Genomic DNA, 15,688 nt, shown 5'->3' with positions numbered 1-15,688 from the left:
GTTGTTGAAACTGAAGGATAATGGTTCAAGGAACTTCAGGCATTTAGCACATGGTAACTTAAAATCTTATCAGGATCAAAACTCCTCTGACATAAAAAGCCATTACAAAGTTGTTTTTAAGGTTTGACTTCCTTTGCCCTGCAGTGGATATAGTCCAAGGTAAAGTCCAAATAGAGACTAGTTGAGGGACACATTTTTCCTGACACTGCTTTTCTGACACACCTGAAGCTTTGCTGTGGGGGTAGATGCTGTCTCTGAAAGCTGCCAGTGCAGGGTGGGACACCTTTCCTGAGTGCTCCCCACTAGGCACCATGATCCTTAGGATGAATGGCTATCAGGGGTGCTGCCCCTGGGAAGGGAAAGAGAAAAAGCCTGTTTGTACCAGGATCTGCTGTGCTGGAGCCCTGTACACACTCATGCTTGCCCTTCTCATCCATACTCCAGTTAATCAACTCATGAACTTAAAACTGCTCTCCAAAACTCTTAATAACCAAAGATCCCTCTTAATTCAGTTTGCTTCAGGCTTTAGTTGATGAAAAAATTATATATTTTTTCAGAACAGGGGGCAAAGTACTATACAAAGAGTTCCAAGTGCTCCCAACAAGGGATCTGAGACACATTTCTACAAAGTCTGCAGGCTGGGGGGTGTCCTGCAGGGAGAAGGGAAGGAAAGGTGCCACATGTCGCACCCTTTGTCCCTCACCAGCTCCCTCAGGCTGAGCTGCCCCTCACTTTGCAAGTGCTAAAGGGCAAGTCCCACCTAAACACTCAAAGGGAGATTAGGACCCAGGTGTGTCTGGCACCATTCTACCCTAAAAAACACAGAAACTAAAAACCCCAGGCTCCCTTGCTTGGCACATCCTTGGCTCCTCCTGGTACCAGGAGCCTCTGAGCTGCTGAGTCTATCTTGCTCCATGGCAGAGGCTCTGCTTTCTCATCACTGCCTCCAGCACTGGATAGTCCAAAAGCTGAGCCAGAGGGGGTTATTGGGTATGAGCCCTTGCCAGATGCATGGGTTAATGAACTCTGGCACCCACTGCTATTTGCAGGTAGGGTGATTATATGTTCATAATAAATATGCCATTAGTTCAGGGCAGTCAGGCACCTGTTTCATTGTGTGCACACTCAGGCACAGGTACAGGCTTGAGCTGCCTCCTTCCTTTTAAAATCTTTAATGATTTTTTTCTTCTCCTGGATAGTCTCAGAGCTGCTGCCCACGGGTAGTTCTCACATGTCCCCTTCACAAAATGAGTGCACAAAGGCATTTGGGGAGAACAAAAAGTACCCAAGATTTTGACAACAACTAGAGCTGAAAAACATGTTTGATTCAACATCTGTTTTCCCCTTTGTTTCACCTGAGGACCTCTGTAACTATTTGAATTTCCAATGAAAGATCTTAAAATGCATTTTTTCCATTACAAGTAACCTTAAATGTAAGAGGAGTTAAATACAGAGTTAGGAAACACAGGAATGTTCAGGTTGAATGAAATGGTTCTGATTGCTCAAGATTAAATATTTTTCTCCTCTCTGTCCTGTTAACCCAGACATGTTCTCCTTCTGGTTTGTTTTGACCTCTGAGCTGACAAATGCTCCCTCCCCCGTGCCTGCTCCAGGGTACAGTAGGTGCACCTTTAGTAAGATTCTTGTTTTTCCCCAGGCATTCTCATTTGCCTTGAGCTCTTTGAATTTAAAACCTTTATCTCTGCTTTCCAGCACATTTCCTCCCCTGCCAGCTGAGAAAAGGCATGCTCAGCACTGTGATGGTGGAGACAGCCACGCTGAGCCCTGGGGGCAAGCTGGGCTGTGGCAGAGCAGGCTGATGGAGCTGTGGAAACCCATGGTCTCCCTGAGTGCCAGCACTGATGTTTCTTTTAGGAGAAAAGGAGCACACTCATACTTTCCCTTCATGGATTTTTTTTTCCTTGTAAAAGAGCCAATTTGACCTCAGCAGATCTTCTTGCACCTTGGGCAGAGCCAAGGCCACGGACCTGCATTACCCTTTACACCTTTCTTGTAAGTACTCCTATGGCAGATGGGGTCACAGTCCTCCCTTATCATGAGTTCTATATATATCACCTACTAATTTGCTAGGTCAGAGAACCTCTCCTGTCAGCCTGCCTGGGTGGGCAGCAGAGGGAGAGACCCCATCCCCATGGCAGCAGCTTGGGAGCAGCTCCAGCTCTCATCCCCAGCGAGTGGGTGCTGCCTTGCTGCACCAGTGGGACTCGGCTGCATGGGTGTCCCTTGCCACATTGCAGATCAGCTCTCACTCCTGAAAGCATCCTCACTTGGAAAGACATCAAGATTCAGAGGATTCTGAGTTCAGCAAAGCATTTTGGAGATACATTGTGACACAATAAGGTTCCTTGCTGCGTGGTTCCTTCACTTTCTGCCCTTTGATGGATTCCTGACACTCCAGAATGGGTGGATATTCCACACTTGAAGCCTCTCTCCAGATCATCAGGGACAGCCAAAAGTGGCAGCATAAAGATACAGGCCAGCAGACTGATGTGTGGGAGTTTCAACATCTACATTGGTGGCTTGTCTAATTCTTCCTCTCAATCCCTCTTCATGGAGTATTGCCATCCCTGATCCTCCTGCCATCCCTGATCCTCCTGCAATGTCATGGAAGAGTCCTGGTTGACAAAAAACCTTGGGCATAAACATGGGCAGTTTTACAGGAGAGCTGGTTATCATTACATTCAGCAGATAATTGTGCTGCTAGGACAGAGATAGCACAGGCAATAAAAAGTAAACAGAGAGTGCTTGCCCAGCAGCCTGTGGACTCACAGGAGGCTGCTGGAGGAAGCAGGGAGCAGCTCAGATCAACTACTTCATGGTCAAAGCCAGAGAAGCAGTAAAGGAGATCCAGGGGAGGATCTGCTGACAGCTGGGTAGATCTGTGTTTGTGTTTGTGGTCCTTTACAGACAGCTGCAGCCTCTGGTCCCAACCATCCTGCTAAAACAGGCTGTGGTCTGACCACGTGGGACTTCTCCCACTGCCTGTTTTCTTCCACACCGTGTGAGGAAAAGGGGAGAGAAGAAAAGCAGTATTATGGACTGTCCCCAGATGAATAATGATTTTCACACAGCAAGTGAGGAAGTACTACACTCCTGCATGAATAAATTATGCTTTTAATAATAAATGAAAAATCAGTTTTGCATACATGTGGGTGTGCAAGAGGGCTGAGAGGAGCAGCACCCCATGCAACAGGTGATTCTGTAAGCCACCCTGGCTGGCCACACCACAGGCAGCTGCCTGTACCCAGGGTCATCCCACCCAGCTGTTGTCCCAACAGTTGTGACATCCTAATCCAGTACCACGTGTCAGCATTCCCTTGGCATGCCCAGAACTGCCAGCCATGGCTGCAGCTCTGCTTGGCCAGAGCAGCTGGGGAGGGGTGGCCTCCAAGAAGTCTTTATTTTCATGCTGATAAAGATCAAAGTTTTTTCTCTCCAGCGTTTCACAGCAGTTCCCACTGTGGAGGAGGGCTCACTGGGGAACTGAGTGGTCTGTCCTGGGCTGGGGCAGTGGCCACACTGATAGAACAGAGCTGCAGGTGATGACAAGGGCAAATCTCAAAGGGCAGTTTGGGACAGGGGCACTGTCAGCCCCTGGCAAATCTGTGGCCAGAAGGAAAAGCTGTCATTAAAGGCCACCCAGATCACAGCACACCAGTCACCCAGGGCTTGTCTGCAGAAAACATGGATTTGTGTTGCCATGACCCTTTCACAGCCCATCACCCTCCTGTGATGCCACCACTGCCTCCATATTCATGGTTCTGAGCATCCTCCTGTGTGGCTCAGCACCCACCCTGCTAGATGGCACATGGCCAGGGGACAGGATCATCATTGCCCCAAATAAGGAGTGAAAGGTGGCAGGCAGACACACAGTGGTGCATTCAAGGAGATGGCACTGTTCAAGAAGAGTCCAAATTTTTAAAAATCATGCAAAATATTGCAAGTCTTAACAAAAAATGTTGGGCTGTGCCAAGAAGGATATCCAACCCAGAGGCTGTAAGGACTAAGAAGCTGGGTGGCTTTAGCTAGGGTGGGACTTGATAAGGGCAGAATTAATAATTCTGTTTTGCTCACTTGGAGATTACTATCATGATGAGAAGAAAATGCCAGGGTCTCAAGCTGGCATTAAACCTGAGGAGCTGGGAATGAACCAGAAAGCTGCATGGATGTGGAAAAACCTTCCTCCCAGCTGGGGATGTAAAACCATTACAGACTTGTCTGAACTGCAGGGCAAAGGTTTTATTTAGTGTGTGCTACACAGCACATCTTCCAGCTCCCAGGTCTGTGAGGCTGGTCCCCAGTGGGGAAGTTAGATTCTTTTTCCCAGTTACAAAATGGGAAAATCACAGTTTGGCTGGCAAAAAAAAAACAAACAAAAAAACCCAACCAAAAAACAAAAAACAACCAAACAAAACAAAACAAAATGAAAAAAACCCCAAAAACAAAAACCCAAACCAAAACAAAACAAAAAAAAAAAACCACCAAAAAAAAAAAAAACACCAAAAACCAAAAAAACGCAACAACAAAACCCACAAAAAACCCCAAACCAAAACAGGAGAAGGATAAGTTGTAGCTGGAGTGAAAATAAATACTCATTTTGCATCAACTTGAAGGTTTTCAACACCTGTGGCCTCTTTTAAGTGTTGAACCTCACATTCCAAAAGAAGTGATTGTGTTTTGAAATATTGCACTTGAATCTGTGGTTAGAATTTGTATTCCCCAGGATTTGGGGTGATTTGCTGAGTTTGACCTGACTCCACACTTTCTGTCATTCACCTGGAGCAGCCTCTTCCTGAAGGACTGACCCCATGGAAGGGGCCCATGATGGAGCAGGTTTTGATGAGCTGCAATCCATCAGGACCTCTCATAACGTGTGATTTCCACCTCTTTTTTCTTTCAAGACAATCCTTAAGTAGTTGCATTAATACAGAATTAAATCCACAGGGAGCACAGACCTTTACAATCACTTGTAAACAAGGTCAGGTTTTTCGAGCTGCCTTTGTGGCTAAGGCTGGCCTGACAAAGCCATCAGACAGTGTTGATATCATCACCGCCAAAAATGCTGTGTTTCAAAAGATAAAGCAAATATCAGCCACTTAGCAGCTATGTGACAGAGAAATCTACCTCAGGTTTTCTTCCAGTACCAATTTGATGGACCATTAGCATATAATGATTGGAAAAAACTCTTTTCACAGATCAGGAGGGGATATTTAGTGGCTGAAAAATGTTTTTGTGTGTTAATGCCTTTGGCAGTGCTTCATTCTCAAATTTCTTATGAGATACATGTGTGAACACAAAAACTAAGTCAATTGTAAAAGTGTTTGGGATAAAATCAAAACTAAAGCCAAATGTTGCTTGCCCTACTTCTAGAAGAAAGCTTTTTATTCATAGTTGTCACAGCAGTTGATGTTGGTCTGGATGGAACATCCAAAATATGAAAAGTGAGGACAGATAATGCTAAAACAACAACAACAAAAAGCAGGAAGAAATCAAAACTCTTCCCACTGCCAAGCCAGAAATGAAATGAGATCTCTGTGGGACAGATACATGTTACTTTGTCCATCAGAGGAGTGCCCTGCTCTCTCTGGGCACTTGGTGCTGGCAGCTCTTAACCCTGATTGTCCCCATGTGCAGCACAGGAGGTGATGAGGTTGGAGCTGGGCTGCACATGGCCACCTCTCCTGCAATGTGGCCCTTGGAGAAGGCTTGGACCACACAGCCCTTGTCAAAAGCTGCATTTCTAAAGAAACAGAGCTTTGGGCTCTTCTGCTGGACTGGCTGCTGAGGCAGGAAGCCAAATGTGGTCCCCTTAAACACTGAGGTGATAAAATGCCTGGGGCAGAGGGTTTGGGGAATATCCTTGGCTTGGTGTGGCTGAGAGCAGGGGCACAGTGCCCTTCTAAGAACCAGTTTGTCCCTTCTCTACAGGCCAGGGCCTGGTCATTTCAGGTATCCTCCACAATGGGAGTCGAGGAGTGCTCTCATCTGCCACTCTTACAAAGACTGTCAGTACCTGCTGCAGAAGCAGGAGGACGTGGAATGCCCTTGCCTGAGGACAACACAGCCTGTTTTCTAATTCTGCCTGTTCCCAGCCCACTAGAGAGCCTTTTTTCCCCACCAGAGTATTATTTTCTTCTGTTTTTAAGCCATGTCGCAGCTCTGAATTCCCTTTGATCCAGCACGTCCCTATCAGCTCTAACAAAGTGAGCAGGAGAGGCTCCTGGGAGGAATTCCTGTCTGCAGCTGGTGCTGAGAAACTCTTTTTATAAGCTGTTTACTGTCCTTTCTCAGTAAATTACTTTTTTTTTATAGAACATGTTGGTCAAAACCTGTGGACTGTTGTTGGGCTGGAATGTGAAATGCCAGGACAGTGTCCACTTAAAAGTCCTGGGATGCAAATTATGCGAATGCAGAAGAAGTTTGTTCTCACACATCTCATTTGGCACAAATGTCCTTCAATGCTGTGAAAGCAAATATCCATGCAAAACACATTTTTTTTCAACTTCAGAAAAAATTATGTCCAAGTGAATTTTTAACTTTATGCATCTTCTTCACTGCTGAGCTCTCTTCCCTCAGCCAGGATGAGGTACAATGCCGCTCTGGCCAAAGAGGATTTTTGGGACACAGAAGGCTTCTGTGAGCTCCTTTTACAGACAGTCCCAAAGCTTCACACTCCTCAGAGGGGCTGAAGCACTCCCTGCAGGGCTGGGCTTGCTTTCAGAGGTGGGGACTGCTTTTGGAGAAAGGTTTTATGTTTTCTACAGTTGTAGTCATCACAGTGGAGCTGTTGGTTTGTCCTCATCTCCTCCTGCCTAGGAGACATTAAACACAAGCTACAGACTACTGGCTGAAGTAGAGGCATATGGAAAAGGCTTTCTGCACTACTGGAAATAAATGTGGCAATGATTCCAGAATGCAGAGCAGAGGGAAATTGAGCTGGGCTCTTGACACATGGAGGCCAATCATTTTACAACATGGAATTGCATTTTCTTGTTCTCTTTGAATAAAACACTCCTTGTTTTTAAAATGAAGCTAGCAGTAGTTTTGATGCTGGTTAGTCTTCAAAGGTGGGCATTTAGTGGGTTACCAGCCCACAGCCCAATGGAAATGATTTCAGCAGCTGACAGTCACAGACTGCAGTGACCCAGCTATCTAATAACCTTGCCTAGAGTCAGGCATCAAGAGAAAAATTAATTTTAACACGTCTAGATAAGCAAAAACTAGAACAGCAAGAGCTAAGCACAGGGAGTACAGTGGTGGGGTCAGGAAGGCGAAAGCATTGCTGCCAGCTGGATGTAACACTCCCCATGCTGCTGCCTGGAGGAATGATCCATGCTCCTGTGCCAGGGGGATGGAGCTGAGCACCACTTATGGGGCTGGAAATGAGGTTAACTCCATTGTACACCCAGCCTGCAGCTGCTCCATGCACTGTGGCTGCACCCCCTCTGCTGCCTGGGATCCTGCACAGATGGATGGGAAAGGAAAGAAATCCCAGTGTGACTAGCACTAAAATTTGTTTTCCTGCAACAAACAGGAGTGGCAATAGCAAGAGATAAGGCTGGAAGTGCCTTGGAGAGGGTAACTAGCCATATCCTAGAGCAGTAGACATGAACCTGACCCACCCTAGGCTGACTTTTGCTTGCCCTGTCTCTGTAATTCCTTATGTTCTTCTTTTCTATCACAAGGAGTTCCTTTCCTTTCTGCCCCATCCCACACACAATTACCACAGAATCACGTTACTTTCAAGCAGTTCTCTCTTTCCTGCTGTGTCTTTGGCAATAAAGTTTAGGGAATGCAAAGCACAGATATAAAAATGTGAGCACATTGGTACCCTCCAGAGCCTTCTGGTTTTGATCAGCAGGATCAGCCCTGCCCCAGCAGCACTCAGCTACCTGGAGATGCAACTCAGGGCAAAGCAGCTTCCTTGGATCTGCTCAGATCAGGGCACCTGGCCTGATCTCTGCTCTGCAGAGCACAGGAGAAACAAACAAAGCCTTGCAGCTGCTGGACCTGTTAAAGAGGCTGCTCCACTGAGTTTGTCCCAGCCACTGCATTGGGTTTCGTGTGTCCTGGGCCCAAGTGGAGGACATGGGGTGTTTGGTTTGGCAGGTGTGGTGCAGCCTGGCCCCAGAGCTGGGAACAGCCACAGCCTGGGCTGTGGGACTGCAGAGGAGCTTCTGTGCTAGGCAGGGCGAGAGGGAGCGAGTGTGTCACAGCCACACCTCCACACAGGGTCCTGCTCCTGTCACACAGGCACAGCTCCTGCACAAACACACACACGGATGGAGAGAGAGCATTGCTTTAAAGGAAAACTTTCCTTTTTTCCCTGGGTAAATATCCTTATCCAAAATCAGCATAAGAGAATTCTGTGAGTCTTATCTTGTTCTGCAATTTTCCTGCCTTACACAGTCACTAATAGTTCCCTATTTATTAGCACTGGCACACATCCACACCATCTCCCAGGCCCTGGGCTTGCAGGAATGTTGACAGCCCTGCTTCACTTCTGCTCACCATAGATTTTGGAAGCTGTGGGATGACTGATTTTTGTAGGAGCTGAAGGAACTCAGTGTTAGCATGAGTAAAAGGAAGGAGGAGGCAAAAGTTAGAGCAGCAAAACAGTAAGAAAAATCAAGGAGAAAGTCCAGGGGAAATGAGAACAAATATTCACAGATATGTTACAGACTAGAAGGATTAAAAGCCCAAATTAGTTAGAATCACAGAATAATTTAGGTTGTAAAAGACTTTTAAGATCATCAGTGTTAACCCAGAGCTGCCAAGCCCACAACTAAAGCATGTCCCTCAGTGCTACATCTACAAGACTTAAATCTCTCCAGGGATAGTGACTCAACCATTTCCCTGGCCAGCCTGAGTGCTTGACACCTCTCTTGGTGAAGATATGAACAAATTAGTAAGTATTAGGAACATAAGAAAAAGTGTCCTTGAGCAGCAAGAACACTTCCTCAGTTATCAAGAACAGCCTCCAGCTCTCAGCCTGCAGGTGAATATAATCCATCAGCTGCCATGCAGTCTCTGTGTACCTCTTTTGACTTAGGCCAAAGGGAGGCAGAGTGGAGAGAAAAATGAAAGCAAGGCCATTGCTGCAAGCCTGACCAGCACGAAGGTCAGCACTGCACTCAGGACTCCTCCTTGGAGGCCCTGTCCATGTCCCTGTTCATCCCATCCCAAGCTCTCTGTACCATGCAGAATTGCCTGCATAAGCAGTGTTGTGCTTCCTGCCTCCAGTCTTGTCCCAGTGCAAAACCAACTGCATGAAGGTGTGACCCCCAGTATTGGCCTATCTTGCCAAACCACCAGGCTTTTCCCCCTTCAAGCCCCTCCTAAAAACTTCATTCCAGGGTAAAGTTGTCCAGCTCTGAGCACATTGCCAGGATTTAATAATAAGAAGCTGCATGCAAAACATCAGGCCCAGGTAATAACCAGGTTACTGCACACTAGAGTGTCACCTGAGATAAAAATGACCAGCAGTGAGCTACATGGCAGAGACTGTATTTTCCAAAATTTGCAGGTAACTCTGCTTGGTTCTTCTGCCCTAAACTACCTGCATCTGACCTTCTGCATCTCATGTTCTCTGGAAACATGATTTTCTTTGTAAGCAGCTGCTTCTACCTTAGCTACAAGAAAGGAAACATGGATTCAGTAACTCCTTGGGATCTGATCTTGATGATCTAAAATCTGATCTAAATCAAGTAAAGAGAAAAGACAAAACCATTTTTTCATTGTCATGCTTTTTTTGGTTTTTGGTCCACAATGGTGAAGGAGGGGTGTTCACCCTGTTGATGTGAACTGCAAATAAAATCTTAAGTCACACATTCTCCCATGTGCTTCGAAGGTCACAGAGTCCTCTATAAGGTCAGCCCACAAAAAGAACTGTAATTGAGGGCTGTACAAAGGCATCACATGTGTAACTGGCTTGCCACTGATGAGTTGGAACTGAAGAGCTCTTGTAATGCTTCATGGGCAATCCCTGAAAAACTCCCCTTGACAAGAAAGAATACAATTTTAAACAAATAAAACATGCACTGCTGGATAGAGACAACACGAGAGTCTGGAAAGCTCCTTTGCCAAAGCAAGAGCAGATTAAATATGAGGCACTGGTGGTTTCACAACACAGTCTAGAATCCATGAGGTGATATGTTACCTGGCAGCCAGGACAGTGAGAGGGAAGGCAGCCTGCCCACAGCCTGGCAGGCTGTTAACTTTGCTGGGTAATCTGCACTCATGTGAGGAGTCTCAGAGACTTCTGCAGATTTTGAATATGGGTCCCCTGTGCTGGACAAACTTAATGGATAAACTTACTGATACTTATCTCACAAAAGTTGTTTTTAAGTAAAGAAGTGCCCAGAATTATTTGAATAAATGTTTCTAGTGGGAGGTAAATTCAATTTTCTGTAGTTCAAAATATTATGCAGATTCCCATCTGCTTTCTTGCAATGGAAAAAAATAGTTCCAGATTATTAATCTATTCACAGTACCACTCAGTTGTTCTCTTTGCTTGATGACAAGTGTTTTTGACATTAATATCCTAGTTCTTATATTCTGTTAATGTTGTGGGTAAGTATTTGTAGAAAACAAAACAAAAGTCTAGTTGAGAACAGATGCCCTAATTCTAATGGAAGAATTTCACACCAACTCCTTAAAGGCCTCCTCTGAACCCACATGAACTCCTACAATGTGTTTTGCAATTTCTCTCTCTCCCTGGCATACTGTACATCACAACACAAGTTTTTAGTTGCCCTGCCAGGCTTCGTTTCCCCCCTCCTGATTGCCACCACTCCTCATTTACAGCCTGTGATGATCTTTATCCTTAGGGCAGCTATCTTAGCCATGGCATATCTGCATTGTTCAATAACCAGCCAAGAGCAATGAATTAACTTTTATACAATGGAAAAGCAGTACAGGAGAAGCATTGCTAAGCTGCCAGATAAGAAGTTTACATTTCAACAGAGATAGTAAAAATTCATTTCAGTTCTCCAAGCACAGAGTCACACTAACATTAACCTGGCAGTGGCAAAGTCTCTTAAGGGCCCATCCAGCTTCCACTGGAATCAGTAACAAGGTCATACTGGACACAGGGCTAACCCTCCATCTGCCTTGCTGATGATTATGGCAATAAATTGCATTTATAGAAATCTATGTCCTTATAAATTAAAAAAATCCAACAGGCAGTCTCCTTCCATTGTGGCTCTGTAGCCAGGACATTTTCTAACACCTGTTAAATTCGCTGTACTCTGCTGAAGAAGAGAATTAATGTTAAACTGTTGAACTGTTGAAACAGTTTAAACAAGACTTCCAAAAGTATGGCCTATTTCCTTCCTCCTAAGTTCCTATGTGTTAGTAGTTGGTGAAGTCAGAATCCTCTGTCTGCATATTTTCTACAAGAATAAGTCACTATAACTTCATTTAAAAGTCATAATAAATAACACTAGTCCTGTTGTAAGTCAGGTTGGAAATACCTGTCTCCTTTCTGGCCCCAAGTCCTCTGTTCCCATGGCACTGTTTGGAAAGTCCCCCTGTGCAAACTGTGCTCTTTGTCATTGTCTAAATATTTAATTTTTATTTAAAATTTCTAACTCTTCAATTTTTAAAAATGTCCCAAATACAATTTTAGGAATTGGCCAACACCAATATTCCAGATTCACCCTGTTGCTTCAGTCTCTGTTTAAAATCTCCATGGGACATTTCTTAAGGGGGCTGGTTTTCCCCTGTGACCTTTGGAAAAATTTCACCTTTCACCAGTTACATCACCTGTGGATGCAGTGAAATATGAATCCAATTGCCTGCTGTCAGGTGATCTTGAAAAAGTCTGTCCACTCTTTCACAAAGCCCTGAGAAAGGGAAACCAATATCTGTGTTAGAGCGTTTTTAACCAGAAATAATCACCCAAGAATAGTTGTGTGCTTTTGCAAACAAAGTGTTCACTAATTTTGTGTAAATGAAAATCCACATTTTGACATCTCACTCAGAATATGGTATTTACATTGAGTACATAATAAAAATATTAAACCAAGCTTGATGACTTTATCAGGGTACTTATCAGTGGTAGCTGAATGAATGGATGTGTCTACAATAGCTCAACTTTCTTGGTGCAAGAAGACATGGGGAAATCCTAATAAAGAGGCAACTTGTAAATGTTCAATATGTTTAATACTTCCTCATTTAGAGAACAAAGAGTTGCCTGTTTCACACTACTGGTTTGGACAAAAGCAGGGCATGGAAACGTGTAATCTGTATTTTCTGAATAGTCAAGAGTCACAAAGATGATTTCATGTCTCCTGTTGTTTTATGTTGGCATGCTAGCAGAAGGGGACAAGAAGAAAACCAGTGTATAATTTTTTTGCTAAAATCCAGAGTCAGAATCAGAAATATTCCCAGCTCTGTTGTGTTTGAAATGCACTGTGAAGCGCTGGTCTAATCTAAACACAGGACTACCACCACAGAGCGTAAAATTGAACTAATCTTTTAAATCAGTCTAAAATTACCACTCCTATCTCCAAGGCCCAGCCTAACAAACTGATGAATATGTAAGAGTTTCTGATATCCAATGAGAAATCCAACTGTGTAAAAAGAAAAAAAGAATGATGGGAAGAGAGTCTGATTTTTCTCAGGAAGCTGCTCCTGCTAATGTGATGAGGAAACTCCCACTGTGAGCCATGTAGCTTCCATCATGTGGGACAACTTTATGAGACCGTGTCACTTTGTAGCTTTGGAAAAAACACTGCAAAATGAATTTTCCTGGCAGTTTTGACAATAAAATGTGTTTTGCCTTATGCTATAATGATCAGACTGACAGCCTTTCTGTAAATAATTAATATAAAAATTCATAACATAGGACTAGGCAATACAGATCCAGAAATGTGCACCTGTAACATTGCCAACACAGAGAGCTAAGAACTCATTGCAATCAATTTCACTGGGCAGTTCTAGTTAAATATGTCCTACATTTATTTAAGTTTGAAAGAGAAGAGAAAAAAATGATCTAATGCTGGTGTGTGCCTTATCTATTAATAGTCTGTTAGGTAACTGTCACATTTTAGCAAGCTTAATTTTTCTGACACTGGTGGAAATAGTTAAACAGCAAAATATGAGATGTGCTTTTACATTATACAAGAACTGACATCTTCCATTAGTGTTCCTGGTTGTTATAGAATTTATTACTTTTTGTGCTGTTCTCACATCCAGGCATGGGAATGTCTCATCTTTCTGGCCAGGAAATGGTTTTTTGTGCCTGAATGCATACTTGCTTTTCTCCTAAAACCAGAAGAAGACATTAATATCCAAATCCATGTTTTCTCCTGGTCCTGGTGGACGTGCCAGTGTCGGCCAAGAGTGTGGGGACACAACTTTCCCCTTTTCTGGCCCAGGTCTGAAGTGCAGGTCTGTCCCCATCTCCTTCTCCCTGCTCACCTCCCTCTTCCCACAGCAGGTGTTTGCTTTTTCTTTCTCTGTTCAAGGCCTATTTGGATTGACTTCTCTTCTCCACCACTTTTACGCAAAAGCGTCCCCAAGGCCCTTGATTTCCTGAACCCTTCTAGCAATGTTCAGTGTGAATATCTGTGTAGCAAATGTAGAAATTAGGACAGTTATGAGGTCACCTATCCCAAATTGGACAGCTGGAAGCTGCGTGGGGAAAGGCCATGGCAAGGCTGTCTGCCCAGGAGCACAGAATAACGGGGTGCAAGGGACAGGCACCTGCACTCCACTGAGCCCTGGCTCTGCCCCTGGCTCTGCTCTGTGCGAAGCTCCTTGCCCGATGTGCCCACCAGCGCCAGCCTTCCCTGGACATCCTCAGCATCAGCCCGCAGGGTTATCCCTGGGGGGGACAAGGGAATTTGCAAGAGAAGCCCAGAGCTGCTCTGTCTGCGTGGCAGGGCTGAGGCAGCCGGGGCTGCCTGTGCACGGGAGACAGGACACAGGGAGGAGGGACAGCACAGAGGGAGGGGATGCCTGTAGAGAAGAAAGGACTGCTTGGAGGAGAGTTGCACACAGGAGAAGAATGCGGGATGCTCGCCGGGCAGGAGTGAGGCGTGCGCGGGACTGGGGATACTCGCAGGGGGTGAGGATGGATGGATGCAAGGGGGATGAAGGCAGGGAACGGCGAGGGGCAGACACAGCAGAACCGCCCGACGGCGGCAGGACGAGGACGGGGCGTGCCCTCGCCGGAGCTCAGCTCGGCCCGGCCCTGAGTGACTCCGCGGCCGCCCACTCGCAGCGCGGGGCCCGTGATGTGCGGGCGGGCGGCCCAATGGGGCCGGGGCGGCGGGGCCGGGGCGCGCCGAGCGCGGGCAGCGGGCGGGGCTGCAGCGGCGGGACGGCTCGGGGCGGCACGGCACGGCTCGGCACGGCACGGCTCGGCTCGGCACGGCACGGCACGGCACGGCACGGCACGGACGGTGAGTGCTCCCGGGCTCCTCCAGCGCGCCTCCAACTCGGGCAAACTCGCGGCGCTCGCCCCGCCGCTGGACGGGCGCCAGCCCGCCCGGAGCAGCATCCCACCCGCGGCGGCGAGGGGGGCACACCGACCGGCCCCGGCGGCTCCACCGGGCCCGGCCCGGCCCTGCTCTCCGCTGCCGAGCAGGCGTGTCCCCGGGGCTCCCGGGGCCGTGGGGCGGCAGGGCGGGCGCGGAGCCGGGCGGGCGCGGAGCCCGGAGCGCTCGGTGCCGGCGGGACGCGGGGGACGTGTCCTTCGGGCGCGCTGCTGCCGCCGCTCCCAGCTCCCCGCGGCGATGAAAAGGCACTTGTCTGATTCATCCCCCTGGAAAAGTTCAGCCCCGGGCGGGCCCGGCCCGTGGGATGCGCTGGGATGGAGCCCCGGCTGCGGCAGACGCGGGGCTTTGTGCGAGTTGGTAGAAGCAGAACCCGGCCGAGGGGCGGGGAGGTGCCGCTTCCCGCTGTGCGTTCCCGCAGAGCGGCACTGAAAAGGGGTTCGGTTTGTATTTCACTTTTATCTTTTGTGCAGGGTAGTATTCCCAAAGCAGGGAGTGTGAGGAAATGGGAACGAATTCACTTTATTTCACCCCGCTTCAATTAGATGAGAAGTCGTGGGACAGCTGTGTGGGTTTATTTTTATACATCTCTAATTTGTACTGGGAGAGGAAGTGTCACCCTACTCCCCCTAACAATGGCTTCTTGTTGGGAGCCTGGGAAGGGAAAAGGAAGAGCAGGGAATTTTTCAGGACTTAAATCTTCAAAGTTTCCTTTGCTGGGGCACCCTGATGCTGTCTGGAAATATTGTAATGGATAACATCAAGTCCCAGTGCTCACAGGGGTAACAGCTCTGCAGGCATGACTGTGCTCCAGTTGTAAGTTTCTGAGTAGAAACAGTGGTGACACATGTGCATGGGAACCGAGCTCCAGTTAATCCTTGGCCTTGGGACAGGCCGCATGTGCCTGCTCTGTAAGAGCATCCGTGCTTTCAAGCAGGGCATCCCTTGGACTCGCTGATTTCCTAGGAGAGCCGCGGGTATAGATCTGAGCAAATGCCATTGAATCAGCCTTTGAGGTTGTTATTGCTGTTACACAATTCCAGTGGAATGTGAGAGCTGGGCTTCCTGTTTTTGGTCAATCTGTAGAAGCGACTATAAAAGATAATAGATATCTCAAGTAAATTGCTTTTGCATGACAGCTTGAAGCCATTGTTCAGCCAGTA

At 46.8% G+C, this 15,688-nt stretch overlaps 2 protein-coding genes across 2 annotated transcripts in view; both read left to right on the top strand.

Annotated features, from left to right (window-relative positions):
- The first annotated feature begins 14,035 nt into the window (after window positions 1–14,035).
- Window positions 14,036–14,785, top strand: LOC136562794 (glycine-rich protein 1-like). The gene has a single exon (XM_066559800.1). It carries the CDS (start codon window positions 14,036–14,038, stop codon window positions 14,783–14,785), a length of 750 nt encoding a protein of 249 aa, XP_066415897.1.
- Window positions 14,355–15,688, top strand: part of PLS3 (plastin 3) — a 49,935-nt gene continuing 48,601 nt past the window's right edge. The window contains exon 1 of the mRNA XM_066559319.1: window positions 14,355–14,432. The gene's annotated coding sequence lies outside the window, so the exon portion shown is untranslated. The remainder of the gene's footprint in view (window positions 14,433–15,688) is intronic.

The sequence above is a fragment of the Molothrus aeneus genome, chromosome 14, assembly GCF_037042795.1.
Source record: "Molothrus aeneus isolate 106 chromosome 14, BPBGC_Maene_1.0, whole genome shotgun sequence".
NCBI lineage: Eukaryota > Metazoa > Chordata > Aves > Passeriformes > Icteridae > Molothrus > Molothrus aeneus.
This window is presented reverse-complemented; position numbering and strand designations above follow the sequence as displayed.